Source organism: Ambystoma mexicanum, chromosome 7p (assembly GCF_040938575.1).
Source record: "Ambystoma mexicanum isolate Mex_15411 chromosome 7p, UKY_AmexF1_1, whole genome shotgun sequence".
In the NCBI taxonomy this organism is placed as follows: domain Eukaryota; kingdom Metazoa; phylum Chordata; class Amphibia; order Caudata; family Ambystomatidae; genus Ambystoma; species Ambystoma mexicanum.
Window position 1 is genome coordinate 101,887,169 of NC_090939.1, and position 25,317 is coordinate 101,912,485.

At 50.2% G+C, this 25,317-nt stretch overlaps 1 protein-coding gene across 9 annotated transcripts in view; it reads left to right on the top strand.

Annotated features, from left to right (window-relative positions):
• The window catches only part of ATP6V1A (ATPase H+ transporting V1 subunit A), a 1,210,625-nt gene that overhangs the window by 839,700 nt on the left and 345,608 nt on the right, over positions 1-25,317 (top strand). For all 9 annotated transcript variants that reach the window (XM_069635876.1, XM_069635872.1, XM_069635874.1 and 6 more), the window contains one exon: positions 8,240-8,362. In XM_069635876.1, the coding sequence (XP_069491977.1) occupies positions 8,240-8,362 (123 nt within the window). The remainder of the gene's footprint in view (positions 1-8,239; positions 8,363-25,317) is intronic.

Consider the following 25,317-nt stretch of genomic DNA (forward strand, 5'->3'; position numbering starts at 1 on the left):
TGTACCACACAAGTTGGTTGAGTGACTGAGCAGCTAAACTTAACTCAAGAGGGGTCGATGTGAGCTGTAGAGATGCAACATAGAGTTTCACAGTTACAAGTATTCAAATAACATTTATACTCAAGGTTTTCTAGTAAAATAATAATTTATTTAACGGTTGGTTTTAAATGAGCCTTCTTTAGAAAGGGCAATATGCAACAATAAAAATACACTTCCTCAGATTTAAGTTAAGCAAGTAGATACCCTTTTGGGATGTCACACACACACTTCCTACACCCTGAGGTGACTTAAATTATTAGGACTCTGTAGACATTGTTATCACTTGACACTTAAATGCAATACTGTGTTTGTGGAAAAGGAAAAGGTTGGGGAAGGAAAAAGGTTAACAGATTCTCAGAATAGGTAACTACTTTGCAATCTTTGCAATGAAGTCTAGGTTAGACCTTTCCCAGCAATACAAGTGAAACATATTTACCACCTATGAGGGACAGTTAAAACCAAAGTCAATGGGTCCGATAAATCTGTAGGGAGCCAGAACAGTCAGTCAATTGAAACAATGTCTAGGGAGCTGAGGAACTTCTTCAGATAGCACAGAAGTCTTGCACTATGTTATTTAGAGTTTGTAGAAAAGGAATCACTGTTGGGCCACAAGCTGTTAGGCTTGTGAAGGGCAAAGCTACAAGCAACACTGCAAAAGTAAACTACTGCAAGTCTCCAGTGAGAACAAGCAAGCTACAGACAAGAGATAAATACCCTTCAGTCAAGACTGTACCTTATGTTGGAAGAAGAGGATCCAGCTGGCTTGTGTTCTGGTTGTAGTCCTGCAGTTATTGGGCTTCAGTCTTGGGGCCAAAAGGGAGGACGTCTGGAGCATTCCTGCACTGCAGTTCGAAGGTCAGCGGCGGCAATGGACTCTTTCCAAATCAGCGGCACTTCGCGGTTTCAGCTACCGGCAAATAGCACCACAGCGGTTCTTGGACACTTTTTGGGCTCCCCTTGCTTCGGGGGTCCAGCACTCAGTTGAGGTGGCTCAGGCTTTGGCTGTCCTGCTTCGGGAGGGTCCTCGGGCTCTTCCTGGAGCTTGGGTCTGGCTTAAAGAAGATGCACTCGGTTCCGGTTTTCCTGACCCTTGGCACTCTGTTCCAGCAGCAGCAAGGAAGTACAGCCAGCAGGGAGAGGGGTTCCAGCAAAGTTCGTCTTGGGGTCATTTGGTCCCACCAACCCAAGGGAAGAAGTCGTCCATTCCGGGCTTCTCTAGTCGATAAGAAGTTGGAGCTTCAGCATTGCAGCAGGGCTTCACCAGGCAGTTTAACTGTCCAGGAGGGTACAGCAAGCTTCTCTTCCAAGTTCTTTCGTCGGATGTTTCTTCCAGTGGTTGACTCTGCCTTCTGTTCAAGAGACCTCGCCTTTTATGCAGGTTTCTCCAATTTATTTGCAGCCTGGATATCACACGCACAGCAGGTTGGACAGCCAGCCAGTCAATCAGCACCGGGTGCATTCAGGTAACCAAGGAGACTAAGGACAGGGAGTTTCGGGCACCTCCCTCGCTTCCTGCCCTGCCAGACACCCTGGAGCCAGAGGTGGGTTTCAGCTTTGAAGCCTGTCAAAGGCAAAATGAAGAAAAGGGTCAAACCCAAGAAAGATCTTACAAGCAAGAAATGGTGAAAAAAGATTGGGCCATCTTGACAAAATGGGCACCCGTGGGTGCAATACTGCAGCTGAGGATTCAGGCTGCAGTAAAAATGCAAAATGGTAGGAACATTAAACTACTGCCACCAGCCATTAAAAGTCGTGAGGGTAGCATAAACATTTTTAAATGAGTAAATAGGAAAAGGGGCTACTAAGTAACCCCCCAGTACTTCCCCATAACATGGGGTGTACTGGAACTACATTGGAAAAACAGGTAAGTAAAGTCAATTTCACTTTACTACTCTTGGGAACAGTTGTTTACGCAAGAGAAGGTATTTAAACGTTATGAGAAATCCAAAGGACTTCTCTGTGACACTGCACTGAAGGTGCTTTGTGTTACAATACAAAAGGTGATGCCTATGGAGTTTTTCAGACTCGTAACCAAAAGAAAGTGTCCAAATCAGATCAAAAACATATGTGAGAGTGAGAAAAAAAGGTCTCACTCACTCCAGGATAAAAGTCCAACAAAAGAGCTGAGCGGGTCTCTAAGGTTGAAATGAAATGAGAATTCGAATGGATTGTGTCCTCCAACATATTCCGCATCTTTGACATGTAATGTCCACAGCTGTGTACTTCAGAAACTTTTTCGGCAGAGGGCGTCCTGCATTGGGTCGATGTCCCTCAAAGGCCTCCGTCGAGGGCGACGTCACCATATGTTATAAATAGGACGCACGGTGGCCCGCGCCCGTAGCCTCAGTTCTGTTTTTTCCACAAATGTGTTTGCTTCGGAGACTCGGCGCACCTCGTGTATTCTTTGTGAATATGTCTTCTTCTTCAACCTCTTCGACACCGTGGTCTGGCTTCAAGACTTGCCGGGACTGCAAGTAGAAAAAAAAATGCGGGTCGGTAATCGACATTTGTTTGTGGTGCTTGGGTGAGAGTCACGACACCGATGACTGTTCCAAATGCCAGTCGCTGACTGCTAAGGCCTTGTTGGAGTGTAAGGGGAAGCTTCAGGTAGGTAGGGGTTCTAAACCCAGTAAGTCACGTAAATCGAAGTCCAAGGGGATGTCTACCGACGATTCGAGGGGTGACTCTCCACATCGGGAGGAGTCCTGGGGATCTCGGTCCTGGAGTGGTTCCCACCATTCGTCGTCCTCATCTCAGGATTCTAGGAAGCACTGTCACCCGTAGCCTTCCCCGTCTTCCTCGGAGGATGGAGCCGCGAGGAAAGTGGCTTGCCCGACAAAGTCCTTGACTCTGAAGGAATGGGCTGCCTTTCGAGAGCAGATGTTAGCGATTTTTCAATCGCAGGGCACAGTTCCGTCCGCGCCTTCTGATGAAGCTGGCAAGGAACGGTTTTGTAACGTGGATCACACGCCTTCGGGCTTGGGTCCTCGACGCAGCGCTCATCGGGAACCTTACAGGTCCCGTTCGGACAAGGCTCCGGATAGTCGCAAGAGATGTGTTTCCAGGTCTCGGTCCTCGTCTCCAGTGAGACCGCAGAAACCTAGTAAGGGCTCTAGGTCGGTGTTGATTGTGTCGGCGCCACGACGTCGAAGCTTGGCCTTCGTTCCAGCCTCTCGACACCGAAGCCTTCGGCGTCCTCGACGCCTTCGGGGCTTTTTGCCCGAAATTTACCATTGGATATCCCGGATACTGTGGATCCTCCAAGGAAGGCTGCTTATGAGTCGGAGAGGCCTGTGGTGGACTCCAGACACTCATCGGTCCCGAGGCAGGGCTTTTCCCTCCCTCTTGATGACATACATGAGGAGGAGGAAAGGTCAGACTTTAATATGGACCCTATTCAGCCTGATGTGGCTCCTGTCTTTTCGGGAGACAGTCAATTGGATGAGTTGAGGCAAACTCTTCATGATGCCAGTGGCTTGGACACTTCTCCGGAAGTGGAATTTGGCAGGCCTGGGCCTGGGGCTCATGCCGAGTCGTCTTACAGGAGGCTCATAGCTAGGGTCACAGAGTATTTGGGGTGGTCCAGTCCTCTTGAAGATTTTGTGCAAGATGATCTATCGGACATTTTAGATCAAGGTCTGTCCTCTGACCCGGTGTTACTTTTTCATCTGACATTGCACAAAAGGGCGGCGGCTGCTTGGCAGTCACTGGAATCGCTTCCGGCTGTTAACAAATAGTTCAATAAAAAATTCTGCCCTTCCGGTAGCGACCCCAGCTACCTTTCGTCTCACCCCACTCCCCAGAGTTTGGTGGTTTAGGTGGCTACGGCCACCTTGAGGCAGGCAGCGTACCCTACCATCCCGCCTGATGGGGATGACAAACTCTTCGACGGTTGGGCACGCAAGGTGTTTTCTGCTGGGATTATGGCGTTGAAGTCTGCCAACTCCACTTGTGCCTTGGCAAGGTTTTCACACTCTCTCTGGAATTTTCTCTAGTGGCTGAGCATGTTCCCGAAGGGGAAGAAAGGGATGGGTTCCTTGCTCTCGTGTAAGATGGAAAGGATGCCTTGTGTAAATCGCTTCAGTCGACAGTGTTAGCCGGTCCATGGCTGCGAGCACCGTTATATGCAGATGTGTGGATGCGGAAGTCGGGTTTGGCTCCGGGTGTGCAAAGCAGTCTTCTGAACATGCCCTTTGATGGCGCGCATTTGTTTGGCAGCAGAGCTGACGAGAGCCTTGAGAGGTTGCAGACCTCAAAAGCTGCTGCTAAATTTTTGAGCGCAGCTGTGCGTCAACCTCCGCCTTTTCAGGACAAGTTCAAGATGGTCATTCTTGCTCAAGTCCTCCAGACCCTTCAACTTCAGGATTGGTTGGTGTCTCTGGACCTATAGGATGCTTACTTTCATGTGCCGATTTATCCCAAGCACAGAAAGTACCTGAGGTTTGCGGCTGGGGATTCGCACTTTCCGTTTCCAGGTCCTGCCATTCGGATTGACCTCAGCCCCGAGGGTCTTCACCAAGCGAATGGTGGTGGTGGCAGCATATCTCGGGCGAGGGGGGGGGGTTCACGTCTACCCCTACCTGGACAACTGGCTGATCCGTGCACGTTCTCCCGAGCAAGCATTGGATCACCTCGGTCTCACCTGCCACTCCCTTCACAGGCTGGGCTGCTCCCTCAGTTTCAAGAAGTCACATCTGACACCTTCCCAACAGCTCCAGTACATCGGAGCTGTGTTGGACACGTCCTTGGGGGAAGTGCTCGCCTCCCAAGGTGAGGGCTCATCACATTGTGCAGATTGTGGACAAGTTTCAACATGCCCAGAGTCTCCTGGCCTTTGAATTCTTAAGGTTGCTCGGCCTCATGGCATCCTGCATTTTTCTGGTGCCACAGGCCAGACTGAGGATGAGATCCCTGCAATGGGTCCTCAAGATGCAGTGGTTGCAGTTCTCTGGCAAGATGTCGGATCCCGTTCAGATTCCACTCTCGGTCTCCCAGGATCTTCTGTGGTGGGCCAACGAAGGGAACCTGATGAAGGGGGAGCCGTTTTGTCAAGACACTCAACCCTCACGCTTGGTATTGCTTTCGGCCAGGCGGCCAGCAACCAAATCCCTTTGCCGTTGGCCTAAGTTTTGCGACTGATGCAGGGGGCAAAATGTTGATACCTTTCAGTGTTCCGTTCCCATGGTTCTTTCTTGCTTTCCTTTGCCCACAGCGGCCTTCAAGTAGGTACCATTTAAAAGTTACCTGGCGGCACTGTCTATCTTCAAGCGCTCATCAGAAGAATGCTTTATTTTAAGATTCCTTTTGATTTCCCAATTTCTTAAGGGGCTCACTAATGTGTTCCCGCCGTCCCCGTTCCAGGTGCCGGTTTGAGAACTGAATTTAGTCTTCAAATTCCTAATTGGTGCTCCATTTGAACCTTTGCACTCTTGTCCTTTGAGACTGTTGTCTTTCAAGACAGTATTCTTGGTTGCGGTTACATCCACTCGCAGAGTGAGTGAATTGCAGGCACATTCATCTAAGCCGCCTGTTACTGTGTTCCACAAGGATAGGGTTGTACTGAGGGTACGTCCTTCCTTTCTACCTAAGGTAGTATTTGAATTTCATTTAAGCCAGAAAGTGCTTCTTCCGTCTTTCTATCCTCCTCACCATCCAGGTAAGGAAGAGGAGCGACTCCATAGGTTGGACCCTAGGAGAGCTCTGAGCTTTTATATTTGTAGGATGTCCAGGGTCAGAGTGGACGATCAACTCTTTGTGGGGTATGCTGGACACCGATTGGGCCAAGCTGTTACCAAACTGACCTTGTCCATGTGGATTATCCTCACCATTACTGAATGTTACCGATTGGCGGGCAAGGACCCTCCTGAAGGATTGCGAGCTCATTCCACTAGGGGCGTGGCTACTTCCACAGCCCTGCAGCGGGGTGTTCCTATTAGGAATATTTGTGACGCAGCCACATGGGCTTCTGTCCACACCGTTGTCAAACATTATTCCCTGGATATGATCCACGGTAGAGATACGGCCTTTGGTAAAGGCGGTTCTTTATTCTGCCACCTGATTGGGTATTCTAAATTATTTTCCCTCCTCCATTTTCTGGTAGTGCTTTGGGAGTCTGTCAAAGATGTGGAATACCTTGGAGGACACAATCCATTCGAAGAACAAGTTACTTACCAACTAGTTACGTTCTTTCGATTGGATGTTCCTCCAACGTATTCCACATCGCCCTCCCAGCCTTCCACTCTGAAGAATTTCCTATGCGATTGCAGCTTACGTTTCCGCAAGGCTATGTGCAGCCCAGCAGGCATTGGATTGGTGCCGCACGTTATGGAGGAAAAACTGAGGCTACGGGCGCTGTGCGTTCTATATATAACATCCGGTGACATCACCCTCGACGGATGCCTTCGAGGGACATCGACCGACTCCATCGACGCAGGACGCCCTCTGCCGAAAAAGTTTCCGAAGTACACAGCTGTGGACATTACATGTCAAAAATATGGAATACGTTGGAGGAACATCCAGTCGAAAGATGTATGTAAGTTCTACAAAGAATCTCACAGTACCTTAGGAGTGAAGAAGTTGCAGCACGATGCAGCAGCAGTAGACCCGGTCACTGGATTCTTTGTCAGGTTGAAGAAAGAAGTGACACTGGTGTGGATCTCGCAGCAGCAGTCGAGTGGAGAGGCTTCCAGCAAAATATTCTTCGGGGTTCTATGATTTTGGTGCCTTTGATGAAGCTTCCGTGTAGAACGATTACCGCCTAATCGATTTGTCTCGCTTTCTCGGTCCTTCACTCGGGTGAGGGGACTTCAAGGTGTGGAATCCTGCCTGTGGATGTCCGGAAGGAGTCCACCAAAGTTTCAGAAGGATGCAATCTTCAGAAGGTGATGCACTGTTCAGTCGCCACAGGCCCCAGGTTATTGGCGGTGTGCAGCCTGTGAAGGTCACAGCTCGTCGTGGGATGGCTCGAAATGCAGGTCGTTTCAAGACTGATTGGTCCCACCAGTCTAAAGGGGAGAGTAGTTCTCTTTGGAGTTATCCTGATGCTTGGAAGAAGAGGTAGAACAGGAGCGGTTACTCGGGGTGCTTCTTTGGTTATCTGGAAGTGACTGCGGACATCTTCTCTTCTTCCTTGTCGATTCATCTGTTCCAGGGGTCCGCTTCCCTTCAGCCTCAGGATCCATGCCTTTTATCTAGGAACCCAGCCAATCAGGAACCCAGCCAATCAGCACCCATGCACAATTCAAACTCTGGGTGGTGCAGGCACACTAGAAGACCAAGAACAGCAGTGTTTTGGACTCCTCCCCGGTTCCTGTCCTCATAGACATGCTGGAGCCTTGGCGGGCTTCTCAAAGGATTCCCGCTGAAGACAAAAGTCAAACCAGGACCTCCCCCACCGAGCACAGCAGAAATACCAAGAAGAGACGAGTAAAATAGAAATGGCGAAAAAAAGAATACAGCCTCCCATTTTGTGTCAGTGGTTAACCTTCTACGCACTACTGCGGCTGCGAGTACAGCCTGGAAGTAAAGATTGCACAATAGTAGGTAGGATACTAATACCGTGAGAGGTTGGCAAAATAAACAAAGTTTGAAAGATATGGAAAAGAACTCTTAAACACGCGAGTCATTCTTCTGGTGAAGAAACCAAAGCCTTTTGAATATACTCGAGAGATGCCAGGGAAAGGGAGTCATTCCCCAGGCATCCTTTTGCAAGGAAACATTTTGTGAACACCACCCTAATACTAGGAGAAGGGAGTCCTTCTCATGGAAAAGGAACTTTCTGTTGGATTATATCATTTGTTAGTTGTAGTGTAAGGAATAGAAGTAGGTTGTGACACAGAACGGTGCAGTTTGATTTTGACGGACAGACATTCTGATGGATCCTTTATTATTAGTTTGAGGCAGGAAAACCCCTCTTAGAAGGTAGGCATAGTTAAAGTTTATTTTTACTGTAAATAAATGTTTATAGCAACCTTCATGCTACCCTTGTGCCAGCATCCCTCTTTGATACCCTTACAATACATAGTTGTAGACATAGGTAAGAGAGGAAAATTGGAAATTAATTTTGTGGTTCCAAAGATAATGATGTACAATTGGAACATTCTGTTTATTTAGAAATTTTACGTGTTTTGGGAATCTCAAAAACATTTTTGTTCATCTTCTATGACTTTACCCTTGCTTTGCTTTTTTTTGTCTCCTCTAGGAATAACCCTGTCGGAGTATTTCCGTGATATGGGCTACCATGTCAGCATGATGGCTGACTCCACCTCTCGATGGGCTGAAGCTTTGAGAGAAATCTCTGGTCGCCTGGCTGAAATGCCAGCTGGTGAGTTTGTTTTTCCTCAAGTCCTATAAGGATCAACACATGTTTGATTTTGCACTCTCAAGCTTGAAGCCAGACTGCGTTTCCAGGAAAAAAGCATTGAGAAAGCAGTTTATATTTAACGGAAATCTTCTGTCTTGCGATTGTTGGACTGTCTGCATGAACATTTTGAAATCCAAACATTGATGGCAGATGAAGTGGCATGCTTACCCAGCCTGAGCAAGCCTTCTTCGCTGCCTGTGCTTTATTGCATGACACTTAAAATGCATGAATGGGTTGTACCATCCTTTCACTGAAGGCTTGCTTCTTAACTGTATCTTCCTTCTAGTCAACGGGTACTTTCTAAATGCCTACCATTGTTGTTTTTATTAAATATAGGTTTCTTAATTTATGAATTGATTGCGAACACCCTGACTCACAGCTGGACTGAAATTAACACATCTAATAGCAAAATGTTCAGTGCCAATCTTCTACCACTTCACAAGATCAGTGTTCATCTTCGAATGCAATCCCGCTAATAGAATCCATAGTTAAAACATTTCCTTTTGACGATCACAGTGGTGAAACCGATAGTTTTTTATGACTTTCAAAGCAAAACAAAATACCACATTGTGTTGTCTCACACAGTGGGTGTTCGTTCTTTTTAAAGTCATTACCTCTGGCAGGAAAAACCAACCTATGGTTAGCAAGCTATTTCACAACCCCAGGTGAGCTAAACCACTCTCAAGTAGCATAGACCGTCTCAGCAGAGCCATGAAGATGTCCCGAAGTGTTCAAGCTGTTGGAAGAGACGAAAGTCCTTGCAACGAGGTACAACTGGATCCGGGACCTGAAGAATAAATGCAAATTTGCACACCCCAATGATCAAGACCAGGTGACGAATCTTGAGCAGGACAGCTGGTTGGTTGGTCCTATAGTCGAAGGCACCTAGCAAAGGTCTTCTCCAGCATGGGGTCTGGCATGGATTCGCATGCTCATGAATATTCCCTGTCGTCAGGCTGGGAATCCTGGGTAAAGAAAAGATCAGTTTCATTTCTGAACTGTCTTATTCCTAATAACCAATCACTGGTCTCTGGGTCATACTGCCCCCAGCCAATGACTGCCCTCTACCTAAGCCCCTCCTCTGGCAGCCATTTTAGGATTTTTACCGCACGTTAAAGTGTTGGGAGTCCTCGTGCTATAGCTCTCGAGCTTTTACTGCGTTTTGCGATTTTTTTCAAAGAGTTTAATCTCATTTTTCCGGTCAATCGAGCCTCAAGCTCCACCATTTCTACTTCTGATCAACTGGGACCCGTTTCGGAATTTTCTACGCCCCTCAAGGGCAAAGTTTCGCCGAGTTCCACTTCTTGGAGGATTCCAGAAGATCTGAGGCCTACTCTGCGTGGACATGGCCCAGGACAAAGGAAGCACGACGCCCGGATCCAAGCTGTTCAGGTACTGCCCTGGATGCGGATTGCAGAATGTCTTCAAGGAGGACGAGCATTCTAGATGCCTTTACTGCCTTCACAAAGACAAAACGCACGTGGAGAAGGACTGTGCGTTTTGTAAGAACATGTCGGAGCGGACCATGAAGGATCGGCGTATCTGCCTCACCAACTGGCTGGAGGGGAAGAGCCCAGTAGCAGGTGAGAAGAGGAAGAAGTCTGAGCGGTCTTCTAAGACCTTTGAAGGCGCTCCGGCAACAGGGGGGCCCAACAAAAGGTCGGGCTCCTCGGCTGCCAGGCAGGGCGCACTTTCTCCGATGCCATCAACCACCGAGCCAACGCTCTGGCTCGGGGAAGAGGAAATCGGAGAACCCGGGGAAACTTTGGGAGAAGTCCTGGTCGATCCTGACAGACAGCCAATGGGGAGCGATGCGGTGACCCTCCCCCCAAGGTGAAGGCCTCAAGCGCACCCAAGGTCGTGAAGGCCTTCATTCACCCGGCTAAGGCCTCTATCGAGGGAGTCGTGGCGGCCCTGGCAAAGCCTGTGGAAGCTACACCAGTGGAGGCGACCTCGGGGCCCAGAGTTTCCCTGCCACCACAGACGGAATCCTCTTTTCAACCCATCGATAAGACCTCTGTGAGAACCCTGTCAAAAAAAGAGTGGGGGGGTGGCCATTACTGACATGGATACAGCCTCTGAAGAGGAGCTGGCTGGAGTCGTGAAGATCCTGAACAAGAAGTTCGAGGAGGTCCGGTCCCACGGGAGGGATACCGACGAGGCAGACAAAGAGAGTGGAGGAATCCACTCCCCAACCATCGTACCCGTTGCAGCCGGTTCCTGGACCACAGGACAACTCGGGAGCGATCTTGATGGCGATACAGGGCTTATGTACGGAGATAAGGACGAGGTTGCCCTTACCCCCAACAGACGATCGAGCGGAGCCTGGCCCGTCGGGGAGCCCTCCAAGCAAGCGGAGGAGAGTTCACCACTCACAACCCCCACTCCCCCCCCCCCCAGCCTTCACGGCCCCCGCAACCTTCATCCCCTTCCCCTGATCCTAGGGAGGACACAGGAACAGAAACGGCCATGACGGGGACGGAAGACGACGGTGGTGAGGACGGGATGGGCCTTACATCACCACCTTCTCGGGCCTCCCCGCCAGACGAAATTGGCTCCTTCCATGCCATGATCGCCAGGGCATCCGAGCTCTTCCAGCTCTGCCCCGAAGAACAGAAGAAGGAAGGCTTCCTCTATCGGTCCTCGCGGTCCCACTACTTGACGACATCTGGGACGAGGGGCTGGCGCTCCTGTAGAACCCGTCCACGACCCTTGCCGAGAGAGACCGGTATGAGAAGTACCGGGTCCCGGATTCAGCCCCCTTGTGTTTTAGGGCGCAGCCGACCCTGGATTCGGTCGTCTCGGCGGCAGCCAAGAAGAAAGCTGAGGGGGCAAAGGCTTCAACTTCAACCTCCACGCCGGACGACGAGGGGAAGAATTTGGACACCATGGGACGCCGGGTCATCTTGTCGGCGGCGACAACGATTAAAGCGGCCAACGCCCTTGCAATTGTGGCCCGCTATGACAGGGAGCTGTGCTATAAGATTGCTCCTCTGCTGGACTTCCTCCCAGACGACAAGAGGGCTGAGGCCCTGGAGATACTGCAGGAAGGCGAAGTGGCGTCGGACCACGCCATAACGGTGGCCACGGACATTACTGACACCGTTTTCCGACAGTTGGGCAACGGTGTTTGCCTTCGATGGCGCGGTTGGCTCAAGGCAACCGATTTCCACCAGGAAGTGCTAACCGGAGTTTTGGACATGCCCTTAGACGGTAACACCCTGTTTGGCAAGACAGTGGACGAGTCACTGCAGGCCATCAAGGCAGACACGGAGACGGCTCGGGCCTTGGGAGTTTTGCAGCAACGACGGCCGCCCTTTCGGAACTCCAGAGGCAAGCAAGGTGCCTCCAAGGGATTCGGCGGCAGCTCCTCGACGTACCGTCAAGCGGCCCGCTCCACGTCGCAGGAGGCCTACAAAGGACGCAGCAAGTCAGGAGGATCTCGTCGATGTCGCCAAGAATGACTGAACCGGCCGTAGCGTCGGGCCCCCACCTGAGCACCCCAGTGGGAGGCCGACTGGCGAAGTTCGTCAGCGTGTGGGAGTCCATCTCCACCGACCGATGGGTGCTGGATGCCCTGGCCCGCGGACACACTCTCGTTTCTAAAAAAGTGCCCCTTCATTCCTCACGTGGCCAGGAAGGAAAACCATGTCCCTTAACTGCTGCTGGAAGTAAGAGCGATGCTAATGAAAGGAGACATCGAGCTCGTCCCAAAGAGGCTCCGGAGTGTACTCGTGATACTTCCTCGTAAGAAAGAAGACCAGTGGTTGGCGACCCATCCCGGACCTTCGTCGTCTAAACAAGTACATCAAGGCCCAAAAATTCCGGATGGTCACCCTCCAGCACGTGCTGGGGCAGCTGGAGGAGGGCGACTTCCCATCGTCGCTGGACTTGGAGGATGCCTACTTTTACATCCCCATTCTAAAAGGACATTGAAAGTTTCTCAGATTCGTAGTCCAAGGGTGGCACTACCAGTTCAAGGCCCTTCCGAAATTGAAGTCGGCACCCTGGGTATTCACCAAGTGCCTAGCACCACGGGCAGCGCTGCTGCGCCTGCAGGGGATCCACGTCTACCCCTACCTGGACGATTGGCTCATCCGAGCAAGGACAGAAGAACTCGCTGTCGTACACACAGCAAAGACCGTCCAACTGCTCACGGATCTGGGATTTTCCATCAACTTCGCGAAATCCCACTTGGTTTGCAAGTCGCACTGTTTCTGGGAGCCAGGCTCCACACAGTAGCGCGATTGGCCTCCCCATCGGAGGAGAGGACGAAGGCCATCCTGGGCAAGGTGCAACGGCTGTCGACCATGGACGAGTCCAGGGTAAGGTCCATCAAGTCCCTCCTCGGCATGATGTCTTCGTGCATCTACCTCGTGCGCCTGTGCAGGCTGCGGATGCTTCCACTACAAGAGTTCCTCGATGCCTGTTGGATGAAAGCGGCGGGCAGCTTCAAAGACAGGATCTCGCTCAACGAGACCTTTCACCAAGCGATCCGGTGGTGGGGCACCCGCGTGCATCTCGCGGCGGGTATGGACTTCCAGACCCCGCACATCAGGAGACGATGACGACGGATGCCTCCCTGGAGGGATGGGGAGCGCACACCGGATATCTCCACGCAAGAGGTCTTTAGCTCCTGGAGGAGAGATCACTTCACATCAACGTCCTGGAGCTCCGATCCGTGTTCTGGGCCCTCCGGTCCTTCCTTCAGTCCCTCAAGGGCAAGGTGGCGAGGATCTTCACCGACAACACCACCATGATGTTCTACATCCGGAAGCAGGGGGGCACCAGATCCCCAGCCCTATCCAAGGAAGCCCAGGATCTGTGGCACTGGGCCGTCGCCCAAGGGATGTTTCTGGTATCCTTCCACCTGGCAGGAATAAAGAACACCATTGCCGACTCACTCAGCAGGGAGCTGCGCTCGTGCCACGAGTGGGAACTGCAGCAGGATCAAGTGGATCTGCTATTCCAACGATGGGGCAATCCCCAGATAGACTTATTCGCCACGGCGACGAACAGCAAGTGCCGGAGGTTCACCAGGAGGTTTCCCCAGCCGGGGAGCATGGGCGATGCCTTCTGATTCCCCTGGGACGGCCTGTTCCTCTATGCGTTCCCGCCATTACCGTTGCTGCTGCGACTCATCAACCAACTCAGACGGTCCTGGTGCAGGATGATCCTCGTCGCACCGGCTTGGCTGAGACAGATCTGGTTCCTGCACCTTCTGTACAGGTCAGCGTCCTCCTCAGTCAAACTGCCGATGGATGCGGATCTCCTCTCCAGAGAAGGAGGGGGGCATCTCCCACCACGACCCGGGGTCACTGAACTTGCAGGCCTGGCTCCTGCAGTACTAGAGTTTAGAGGGTACGATATCCCGGCGGACTGCAAAGAGCTGCTTGCAAAGGCCAGGGCGTCCTCAACTCTTAAGTGCTATGGACATAAATGGAAGAGGTTTTCTGTGCTGGGCACAGAAGATTAACCCTCTGTGGATTACGGCCCCTCAAGTGCTGCCGTACTTGATATCGCTGGCCAAGGCGGGGCTGGCCCATGCCTCCATCAAGATCCATCTGGCGGCTATCTCCCGCTACACCAGAACCCCGGGGAGCTCATCCCTGTGGTCCCATCGCCTGGTGAAGGAGTTCATGAAGGACTGTTCCGATCGTTCCTGCCGGTGAAGGCTCCGGCCCCGGCGTGGGAGCTCAACGTGGTGCTGACCAGGCTCATGGGGCCGCCATTCGAGCCTCTGCATTCGGCACCGTTGAAGTTCCTGTCGTGGAAAACTGCGTTTCTTATGTCCATCACCTACGCACGACGAGTGGGAGAGATCCAGGCCCTTTCCTGCAAGCCCCCATACCTGACTTTCCACGAGACGAGGGTGGTGCTGAGGGCGCACCCCTCCTTCATGCCCATGGTGCCGCCTGACTTCCATCTCAACAAGCCCTTGGTGTTACCTGTTTTCTTCCCGTCGCCTTCGTCGCCGGCCGAGAGGACTTTGCACTTGCTGGATGTGGCTAGAGCACTGAAGTTCTACGTGGATCGCATAATGAGTTTTCAGAAGACATTACAGCTGTTTGTGAGCTTTGGTCCTGTGAACCAAGGGAAGGCCCTCTCGAAGGCTTCCATTTCCAGATGGCTCTCCGGCTGGATCATGCACTGTCACCGGTTGGCAAACTAACCGTTGCCCGGCCGTCCGATAGCCCATTCGACCAGAGCGATCGCTGCTTCCACAGCGTTCTTATCTGGTGTACCCCTGCTGGACATCTGCAGGGCTGCTACGTGGAGGTCGACGCACACTTTCACGAGATTCTACTGCGTCGACCGGGATTCCAGGGAAGACTCCATAGTCGGTCAGGCAGTGCTGCGCAACCTGTTCGCCTGAAGGTGGGCCTGGTGAGGAGCTAAGAGATGGTAACCGCGGCGTATTGCATCTTGTCTTTTGGGGGACCGAAAGGGGACATCGGCATAGGCGTGTCTTAAACACTATCCCTATCGTGACGTGTGTAGTACCCAAAATCCCTCACGTGCCGAGGTCCCTCAGACTGTTTTTTTCCGCCCAGATAACTGGTCGCCCTATAGCAGAGCTCTTCATGAGACATTGTTTATCTTACCGAATTGTCCGTTTAATCCCCGTTAAGTCATTTCGCCTATCAAGAACATCTTCGACGAAAACTACGGGGGTACTGTCTACGGCTGTGGATTCCGGCACCTAAGATCCGGCGTTCGGACCTCCACGTGGTCGGGCCTTCTGGCCGGCCTACACAGTAGGGAAAGTGGGCTCGTGGTTTGCCATACTGCTATGATGTCTTTCCTCTTTTCCACTTCTTTCCATTTTGGTCTGGTCACCCTTCCCTTCTGCTATGGAAAGGACTCCATTTAGATTCTGCCCTCTGTGAAGGGTCAGATATCCGTGGAAAGACGAGCACACTTTGTGTACGCTAGTCTCCCCCTAGAGCACTAAAGCGGTGTTCGGCATTAAACTCCTAAACCTAATCCCTTAAGGAGCGCCGGTTGAAGCGGTGGGCCGGGTACGGAATGTCACGTGTGGAGCCTCCTTCCCCTGCAGCGACACCAGCCGAAAGTGACGGGGGTACATTGGATGACCAAATGTCCAACGCGGACGTTGTAGACATTGAGGCGGATGACTCTAGAGCCGCCACGCCCGTCCCCGACCCTTCCAGGCTCGACTCCGGTCTTGCTACAGGGACCACACCCGGTGACAGGGGCGTACAATCGCACCGCACAAAACACAACCCAAGCGCCCTCCTCGACGACCTCGTCGAAGAAGGCGCAAGCACCATCGGGACGATCTGATCCGAAGCCTTCCCCGCATCCGCAGCAGCTCATGACGACTGGGCTTAATAAACATAAGGCGCTACTCCCCAAACTAAACACGCCGAAGTTTCTGAACAAGAAACTTCGAGTTTCAAGGTTTCCAAGGCCCGTGCAAGCCCGAAAACTACGAGTAGGCCTCTAACTACGAGTAGGCCTCTACCCGAGAAACCATCATCGGAGGTGTTGTCCCCCGAAGATTCGGTAACTATCAGTAAGAGCATCAATAGGATTGCTACGGCGGTGGGCCTAGTACCAGTTTTGCCCACAGTTATGGGCCAATCCGCCGAAAGGCTTTCCACGGGTTTGGAAGACGATCCTGAGGACTCTTAAGAAGAGAGCCAGGTACCCCTCTCAAGCACCCTGAGGAGATCTTCTGAACGCCTTATTTTATTTATTTATTTATTTAATATTTATATTGCGCCGGTAGCTCGCGAGCCTTAGGGCGGAGGACCCTGTTCCTGCTCAGCTGGGTCCATTTAGGTCATCCAAGTGGACCACAGAACAATTTGAGGGGTATATGGATCGGCTGGAGCAGGTTTTCGGGGCTTCTGATCAACCTCTGCCGAAAAAAGCTTGGGTAGACCCTAACCCTCATACACAAGTTGCCCAAAACCTAGATGTTCAACACTATGTTGATTATCAAGAAGAGGTCCAGAAGGACACGTATAGAGACATCTATACAGAAGAAGAGGAGACTTCTTTTCTAGACAATTATGGGGAAGATCAATGCGCAACGGACAACTGGGAGGACACCCAGCAGGACGATCACAATTCTGATATCGTTTGCCTTGACTCTCCCCCACCCACACTGGGTCAGCAAGCTCCCCCGGTGGATGATCAAATGGCTTTCAACAACACGTTGAAAAAAGCAGCGGAATTCTTTAAAATTGCCACGCTTGAGGCATTGCTTGAACAGGATTTTGCGGAAAACATTATTAATGACAAGCCTCCGGCAAGCCAGTCTATCCCTCTCTTGAGCTCGGTAAAGAGACGGCTGGCCCCTTCTTTACTCACACCCGCTCAGACTAGGGCTGTGAACCCAAGGGTCGAAAAACTCTTCCGGCCCTCCCCCACAGACCCACTTTATATCAAAGGGCACGCAATCCCAGACTCGCTGGTGGTGACCAACACTCGCAAGAGAGCAGGGGTTCCCCTTGCCACGGGAGAGTCACCCCCGGACAAGGAGTCCAAAAGGTTGTATGACTTAGGCAAACGGGTCACGTCGGCGGCTGCTTATACCGTCCGGATTGCCAATAACACAACGTTACTGGCAAGCTACGTGGACGCCCAATTGAACCTAGTCCAGGAAGGCCTCCAGGAGGTTCCGGAACCAACCAGAGCTAAGCTTCTCGCCATTGTCTCGGAGGGCAAACTTGCCAATCAAAATGTTGTAAAGAATACCCTGGACTCCGCAGAGACAGCAGGCAGGTCCCTCGTACAGGGTACTCTCCTAAAGAGACACGCGTGGCTGCGCACGTCGGGTTTCAGGCCTGAGACCCAGGCATCCATCATCAATAAACCCATAGAAGAGGCCAACCTCTTCGGGAAGGCAGTAGACGATGCGTTGGAGACAGCCAAGAAGGAGCATGAGACTATTAAGTCGCTGCACCAGATTTCCCAAAAACCCTCTTCACAGAGGTGCAGCAATTCTCGGCGGTCCTTTCGAGGACAAGCCCGCACCGCTCAAAATAATTTTGGCACGGGCAACTTCAACGCAAGTCAACCGGCTGCAAGCCCCACTTACTACCCCCAGAGGGGTCAGAAGCGTGGAAAAAATAGAGGCAGAGGCTCCAATTCCAGAGGTGCGTCAACCTCGGGTCAGAAATGACCACCAAGTTCAGGTCCCCTCCCATGTCTCCCCGGTCGGGGGGCGATTGACATCTTTCCTCAAGGCATGGGAGAGGATAACTTCAGACCAGTGGGTATTAAAGACGGTCGCGTGGAATTCGCCCGACCCCCACAGTTCAGACCGCCGAAACATCAACACCTTTCACCGGAACATCTGCAGATCCTGGTCCAAGAGGTGGAGGCGCTGCTGGAAAAGGACGCCATAGAAGCCGTCTCGATTCTTCAGGTAAACAAGGGTATTTATTCAATATACTTCCTTGTACCCAAAAAGGATCTCACCATGCGTCCTGTTCTAGAACTGCGCCCAGCGAACAAGTTCATAAAACCCCAGAAGTTTCGCATGGTAACACTTCAAGAGGTGATCCCATTGCTAAAACAAGGGGACTTCATGACAACATTGGATATGAAAGATTGCATACTTTCATATTTCAATGCTGCCAGCGCACAGAAAATTCCTAAGGTTCGTGATTCAGGACAAACACTACCAGTTCAAGGTACTCCCCTTCGGCATAGCCTCGGCGCCACGGGTGTTTACCAAGGTCCTGGCAGTGGCAGAAGCAAACCTGCGCAGACTTTAAGTTCCAGTTTACCCTTACCTCGACGATTGGCTCATCACGGGGGACTCGTTCGACGTTTGTTTTTCGAACACCCAAATGACAGTAGATCTACTGTTCAGCCTGGGATTTTCTATCAACGAAAAGAAATCCAGCTTAGTCCCCAGCCGAGTAAAACAGTTCCAGGGGGCTCTAATTCGCAAGGAAGATGGTCTAGTCTTCCCTTCCAGCGAGAGGGTTCAGAACATGCTCTCTCAAGTTCCTCAGTATGTAGCCAGTCGGGAGGTGACAGTATGCAAAGCTATGCGTTTGCTAGGGATGATGGCGTCATGCATATACTTGGTCCCCCACGCGCGGCCGCGCATGCGTCCCATGCAAGAGTGGCTTAACAGCCAGTGGTGTCAGTGGTGTCAGGCCAGCGGACAATGGGAAGATCTGTTAGTTGTCTCGCCAGCCCTCGTTCTCTCTCTGCAGTGGTGGTCGAGGGAGAACCTCTTGAAGGGGAAAACCTTCACCACCCCTGCAGTGGAAGCCACTCACGACAGATGCATCTCTCACAGGGTGGGGGGGGCTCACCTGCTTCAACAGACAGCGCACGGAGTGTGGTCCCCTCGGGTAGCGTCCAACCATATAAACCTACTGGAGCTAATAGCAGTGTTCAAAGCATTGAAAGTCTTTCAGGAGCAACTGCAAGGGAAGACGGTGCTGGTCCTAATCAACAGCACAACAGCAATGTATTATCTGAACAAGCAGGGGGGGCACTCACTCTCCAGGGCTATCCAAGCTGTCCCAAAACATCTGGATATGGGCTCTCAAACTCAAGATGTTCCTGATATCCCAACATGTTCCAGGGGAACTCAATCTTCTGGCAGACGTACTCGGCAGAGATTTTCCTCTGCTAGAAGAATACGAATGTTGTCTGCATGAAGACATTGTATCCAACGTCTTCGCAGAATAGGGGTTTCCAGAGATCGACCTGTTTGCTACTCAGGAGAACGCCCAATGCCCAGATTATGCCTCCAGGTACCCCCAGAACTGATCCAAGGGGAACGGTCTCTGGATAACTTGGTCGGGGAAATTTGTTTACGCTTTTTCCCCCCCGACTCCCCTTCTAAACAAGATGGTGCACAAGATGCACCAGGAACCAGTCACCATGATTCTGGTGGCTCCCATGTGGGCCCGCCAACCCTGGTTCTCGCACCTGATGGAAATGTCCCTCTCCCCACCAGTCAAGCTGCCCTGCCCGTACAACATGTTGTCTCAGGACAGGGTGGAGACTCTGCACCCATGCCCACAAACTCTGAACTTAGCAGCCTGGCTCCTGAAGTCATAGAGTTTGGACATCTGCAACTCCCTCAAAGATGCATGGACATACTGAGGGAGGCAAGAAAGCCTAACACACGTTATTGCTATGTCAGCAAATGGAAACGTTTTTTCATTTGGTGCAGTTTCAAAGGCGTCGATCCCACCGATTGCTCGCCTTCACGCATTGTGTTATATCTAACCCATCTGTTGGACTCTGGGTTAGTCTTCAATTCCTTAAAGGTTCACCTAGCGGCGTTGTCAGCCTACACCACGTCACAGAAAAAGGTGTTGTGGTGGAAAATACCTGTGATTAAAGCCTTTATGGAAGGGGTTAAAAGAATGTATCCCCCCATCACTCACCCAGCCCCTGGGTGGGATCTAAATGTGGTTTTAACTAGGCTCATGGCACCCCCTTTTGAGCCTATGCATAAAGCTAGTCTGAAAGACCTGACTTACAAGACAGCCTTTCTAGTAGCTATCACTTGAACTACAGGCCCTCTCAGTCTTAGACCCCTTTGTTACAGTCCACAAAGATAAAGTAGTTCTGCGCACTCATCCCAGATTTGCGCCGAAATTTATTTCGAAGTTCCATGTGAAGCAGTCAATCGAACTACCCACGTTCTTCCAGAGACCTACTAACATGGCCGAAAGAAGCCTTCACACACTAGATGTGCGCAGGGCAGTAATCTTCTACATGTATAGAACTAAACCACTGAGGAAAACTACACAATTCTTTGTTTCAGTGGCAGCTGGTAGAGAAGGGGATCATGTCTCTAAATCAGCAATATCAAGGTGGATTGTCAAATGCATCACACTATGTTACACTCTTGCAAAGAGAGAACTGCCCTTCAAGCCTAGACCACATTCTACTTGAGGCACTGGGGCATCCATAGCATTCATTGCAAATGTTCCCCTAGATTCCATTTGCAAAGCAGCAACCTGGAGTTCTGTACACACCTTTACAAAACACTATTGCCTAGACACTCATTCTAAGTCTGATTCTCAGGTGGGACAAGCAGTACTAAGACATCTTTTCTCTACTGTTCCTTCTCACATTCCACCTCCAACTCCGAGTACTGCTCGCTAGTCTATGCACAGCATGTGATTCTAAGCAGATTAACAAGCATCAGAAGACACACATTATTTTCCGTAATAGCATTTTTGATGATTGTATCTGCTTAGATTCACATGCGCCCTCCCTGCCTCCCCGCTCGGGGTGGAAGGAACGTTGACTTCTTACTACTTTCTCTCTTCATGTGCTCACTCACTATAGCCTTGGCCTCCCTCATGGCAGAAAAAATACAATCGGAGGGACCTCGGCGCGTGAGGGACTTTGGGTACTACACACGTCACGATAGGGATAGTGTATCGGACACGCCTATGCCGACGTCCCCTTTCGGTCCCCCGAAAGACAAGATGTAATACTCAGCGGTTACCACTGGATGTCGGACCATATGCACAGCATGTGAATCTAAGCAGATACAATCATCAGAAATGCTTTTACAGTAAGTAATGCATGTCATTCATGAGCATGTGAATCCATGCCAGACCCCATGCTGGAGAAGGAACAAGTTACTTACCTGTAACTTGTTCTCCAGCATGGGTCTGGCATGGATTAACATGCGAACCCTCCCGCCTACCCCTCTGCAGCACTTCACTTGGTCCTACTGCCACTTTACGTGCTACCAAATCCGAAGATGGATGCAAGAGGAGGGGCTTAGGGAGAGGGCAGTCATTGGCTGGGGGCAGTATGACCCAGAGACCAGTGTTTGGTTATTAGGAGAAAGACAGTTTAGAAACGAAACTGATTTTTTATTTACCAAGGATTCCCAGCCTGACGACGGGGAATATTCATGAGTATGTGAATCCATGCCAGACCCATGCTGGAGAACAACAGTTACAGGTAAGTAACTTGTTCCTTCTCTGTCGCTTTTGGAAGGTAGATATTTCCAATGATGGCTCTTGCAGCAGTCTTCTTGCATTCTTCTGTCGCCTTCTTTGGATCACTCCTGCTCCAGTGGTCAGCTTATATCCAGACTTAGGGCTCCAATAAAGACGTTTGCAACATTCAAACGTGGAGATCGCTGTCGAATAGTGGACAGCAAGCCTCCCAAAATCTTACCAGCAACAGCTAGGCCCCTGGAGGAATGTGGATAGGGGCAGACAGCTCCCATTCCCCAATTCTGCTAGCTCACTCACACAGGGGAACTTTTTCTGCCTTTCTGCAAAGAAGCCCACCAGGATGCATGAGAAATAGGACCTTACTCCAACTGGCTATGTAGAAGGACGACCAACAATTGACAAGCCATCTTGAGTATGTTTGTCATAAGTGCAGTATCGTGGCCAAAAAGGCAGCATGTGCCATTACATTTTTACCCTTTTTGCAGTTGCACGGACTGCCACCAGTCTTTTCAGAGGATGCTTGGAATGTAATAAAAATGTAACTTGGGACAAAGGAAAGGGGAAGCCGAGTGTCCCCATAGCATTCCATGTAAGAGGACGTGTGCTGGAATGGTAAAACGCAGACGTCATAAAAAAGAGATGATTACGACTGTATTGGGAAACACATGGGGTAACCAGTGAACCGGAAATGGCATTGCAAAAGAGGTGCTAGTGGCTCCTCGTGGCACACCGCGCAGGATAGGGTGCCCTCCTAGGAAAACCTAGACCAGAACAAAGGGGAGCGATCTTCCTCACAATGGAAACCTAAAACGGGCCTAGTACTCCCGAAACAAAAGTGAATGCACAAGGGAAATTAGCTGTGGAAAAGAAGTCCAGTAGTAGTGCAGGGAGACTCGAGGGATAGAGGAAACGATTTAGAAAAAAAGAATCTCCCAAACAGTGGACCACAAAGGCATTTTCAAAGTTCATGGCTGCTGTGGCCGTGCATCAGTGGAAGGTAAACAATCTTTATCTAACCATGCACGAATAGCTGGTTAGTAAAAACAGCCTCCGTGCAAAGCATCTTTTGCACAAGTCTTTTCTCAACAATTAATCTGGTACAGAGGATCCACTTCTTAGAGTTATTATAGATCAAGACACTGATCACAAACGTGTTTCCTCTGGAGAAGAATATTCATCAAACTGAAATGTGAGGTGTTAGGAAGAGCTCGACCTTGCTGGGGTTGATGGCCTCTTGCAATTTCATTGTTTGTCATGCACGCCTGAATATGATCCCCCTGCATTATTCCCTGGTGAATCAGTGGTAAATAAAATCAAGCAATCTGGAGAAACACCTGATGATGTCCCAGTCAGCCATTGTTTCTCTCCCAAAGTGATGCAAGGCAGAGGATTTTCTACTTCAATGAAGACTAACCCCATAAGTTGTGACTGATGCCTTCATGGAAGTCTGGTGAAACGCACAAGGGCCAAGAAAGACTATCTTTTAAAAAAATGTTTTATTCACATTTCATTCTATCACAGTACAATATTACAATCAATACTAAATTTCAACATATTGTCATTAAACCCTGATATACAACCCACCCCTCTCAACTTAATTGAACAAGTAGTAACTCATGGCTTGTTAGTTACAGATGTTCCACCAGGGAAACATCCCTTCTCGGGCTTGTCTTACTTTGCCATCCATCCCCTCTTCTCTTCCACATCCTGCCCTTCCCCTATCCCTCCGCCCCTGTCTGGGAGCTCTGGGGGGTTTGTCATCCGGCGAACTAAACAGTGTGCACCAGGGCATTCCAGGCTGTTATATTCTCTGAACTTTCTCTCATTCCTGCCTGCACAGCACCAAACACACTGCAGCCTCGGCTATAGACCAACGTTGCAGGTAATTCCACCACCCTTCTATACATGGTCCCTCTTGAGATATCCACGCTATGGCAATCCTCCTCCCTGATGACACCCAGACTAGGTCTATCAACCTTTTGCTGGCTTAGCACTCTTTGGATGCGGGAACACCCTTAGAGTTCGTCCTTCCTTTCTTCCAAAGGTGGTGTCGGAATTTCATTTAGGCCAGAAGGTTATTCTTCCGGCATTTTATCCTGCTCCACATCCTGGTAAGGAAGAGGAGAGGCTCCACAGGCTCGATCCTAGGAGAGCTTTAAGCTTTTATATTTCACGCATGTCCCGGGTCAGAGTGGACGATCAACTCTTCATTGGTTAAACTGGAAAGCGTTTGGGACAAGCTGTGACTAAGCAGACTTTGTCTCGCTGGATTATTCTGGCTATTTCTCAGTGTTACCGCTTGGCGGGTAAGGACCCACCGGTCGGCTTGCGGGCCCATTCTACCAGGGGTATGGCTGCCTCTACTGCCCTACAGAGGGGTGTTCCTATTCTTAACATCTGTGATGCAGCCACCTGGGCTTCGGTCCATACTCTTGTACCTCACTACTCCCTCGATTCCATCCGTGGGCAGGATCTGGCCTTTGGCAAGGCGGTCCTTTGCTCCGCAATTTGATTGGGCATTCTAAATTTCTGTATTCTAAATTCTTTTACCACCTCCTTGCATTGGTACTGCTTTGGGAGTCTGTCATAGATATGGAATACGTCGGAGGACCCAATCCCCTCTAAGAACAAGTTACTCTCTTACCTGGTAACGTTATTTAGATGGGATGGTCCGACGACGTATTCCATATCGCTCCCTCCCTGCCTTCCCCGCTACAGAATTTCTTATGCGATTGCAGCTTAGGTTTCCGCAAGGCTTTGTGTGGTCAGACTGGCAGAAGACTGGTGCCACACGTTCTGGGAAAAAACTACAACTGAGGCTACGGGCGTTGTGTCCTACTTATAACATCCAGTGACGTCGGCCGTAGGAGGAGTTCCTCGAGGGCGGCGTATCTACGTCATCGACGCAGACGCCGAAAGATTTTCCGAAGCAGCACAGCTGTGGTGATTACTGTCATAGATATGGAATACGTCGTCGGACCATCCCATCGAAAGAACGTTACCAGGTAAGAGAGTAACTTGTTCTTTGGTATCAACGATGGGTGCTATTTTAGCGCCGTTCATGAAGTTACATGAAGAAGCAACGGATATGTTAAAAGACCATACTACTGTATAAGCTATGGTACATACAAAGATTATCTTTCTGGAAGGTTTTCACCGCCCTACAAAATAACATGAACAATACTGAACACAGAATTTCAAAACTTTTACACACGATATTGGAGCCCATTATGAAGGAAAAAAGAGCCAGATGGAAGTCATTGACAATGGAAGGACCAACGGGGGCTTCTGAGAGCCCCATTAATTCACCTGAGTCTGCAGCTGATAAATTATTACTCAATGAAACAATAAGAGGAGAAGACCCAAGAATAGAGTAAACCTATAATGAAGTTTCAGAATGTGCTGAAGTGAGGGACCTGAGAAATCCAACAGACTCCCAATCAACTAGTAAAGCTCAAAATAATGAGTCTTGCCGAAAAAGAGCCCCCATTATCAGTGCCCACTACAAATGACAAAATATCCTCCATTTATAGTGCCTGAAGATGAGCCTCCAATGGAGCACTTGAAGACTATAAAAATACAGGCGAAAACACTGCAGGAAGAAAACGAGCCACAGCAGATACAGAAAGGAAAGCCTGTAAAACAAATATCTAAGAAAAAGGGTGCAAAGGAGGCCGTGAGCGTTATCTCCGATGAAGGTGTTAGTTTAAAGTCCAGTCATACGAAATCAGGAACCAATGAGGGTCTCCCCTTTATTCAATCAAAAAATCACATTAAAACCGGCTCAGTAATGGATTCTAAGGGAGTGAACAGAACAAGAACTACAAAAATCAGTTGAAGTACTTAGGAATGAGATCATAGACCTTAAAATATGTGACATTTTCGTCAAAAAAGGAAAAGATCCAACAACAAAACAAGTGGAAACCTCCAAGTCAGGTAATTCTCGGAAGGCCACACTAGAAAGTATGCCATTACTTG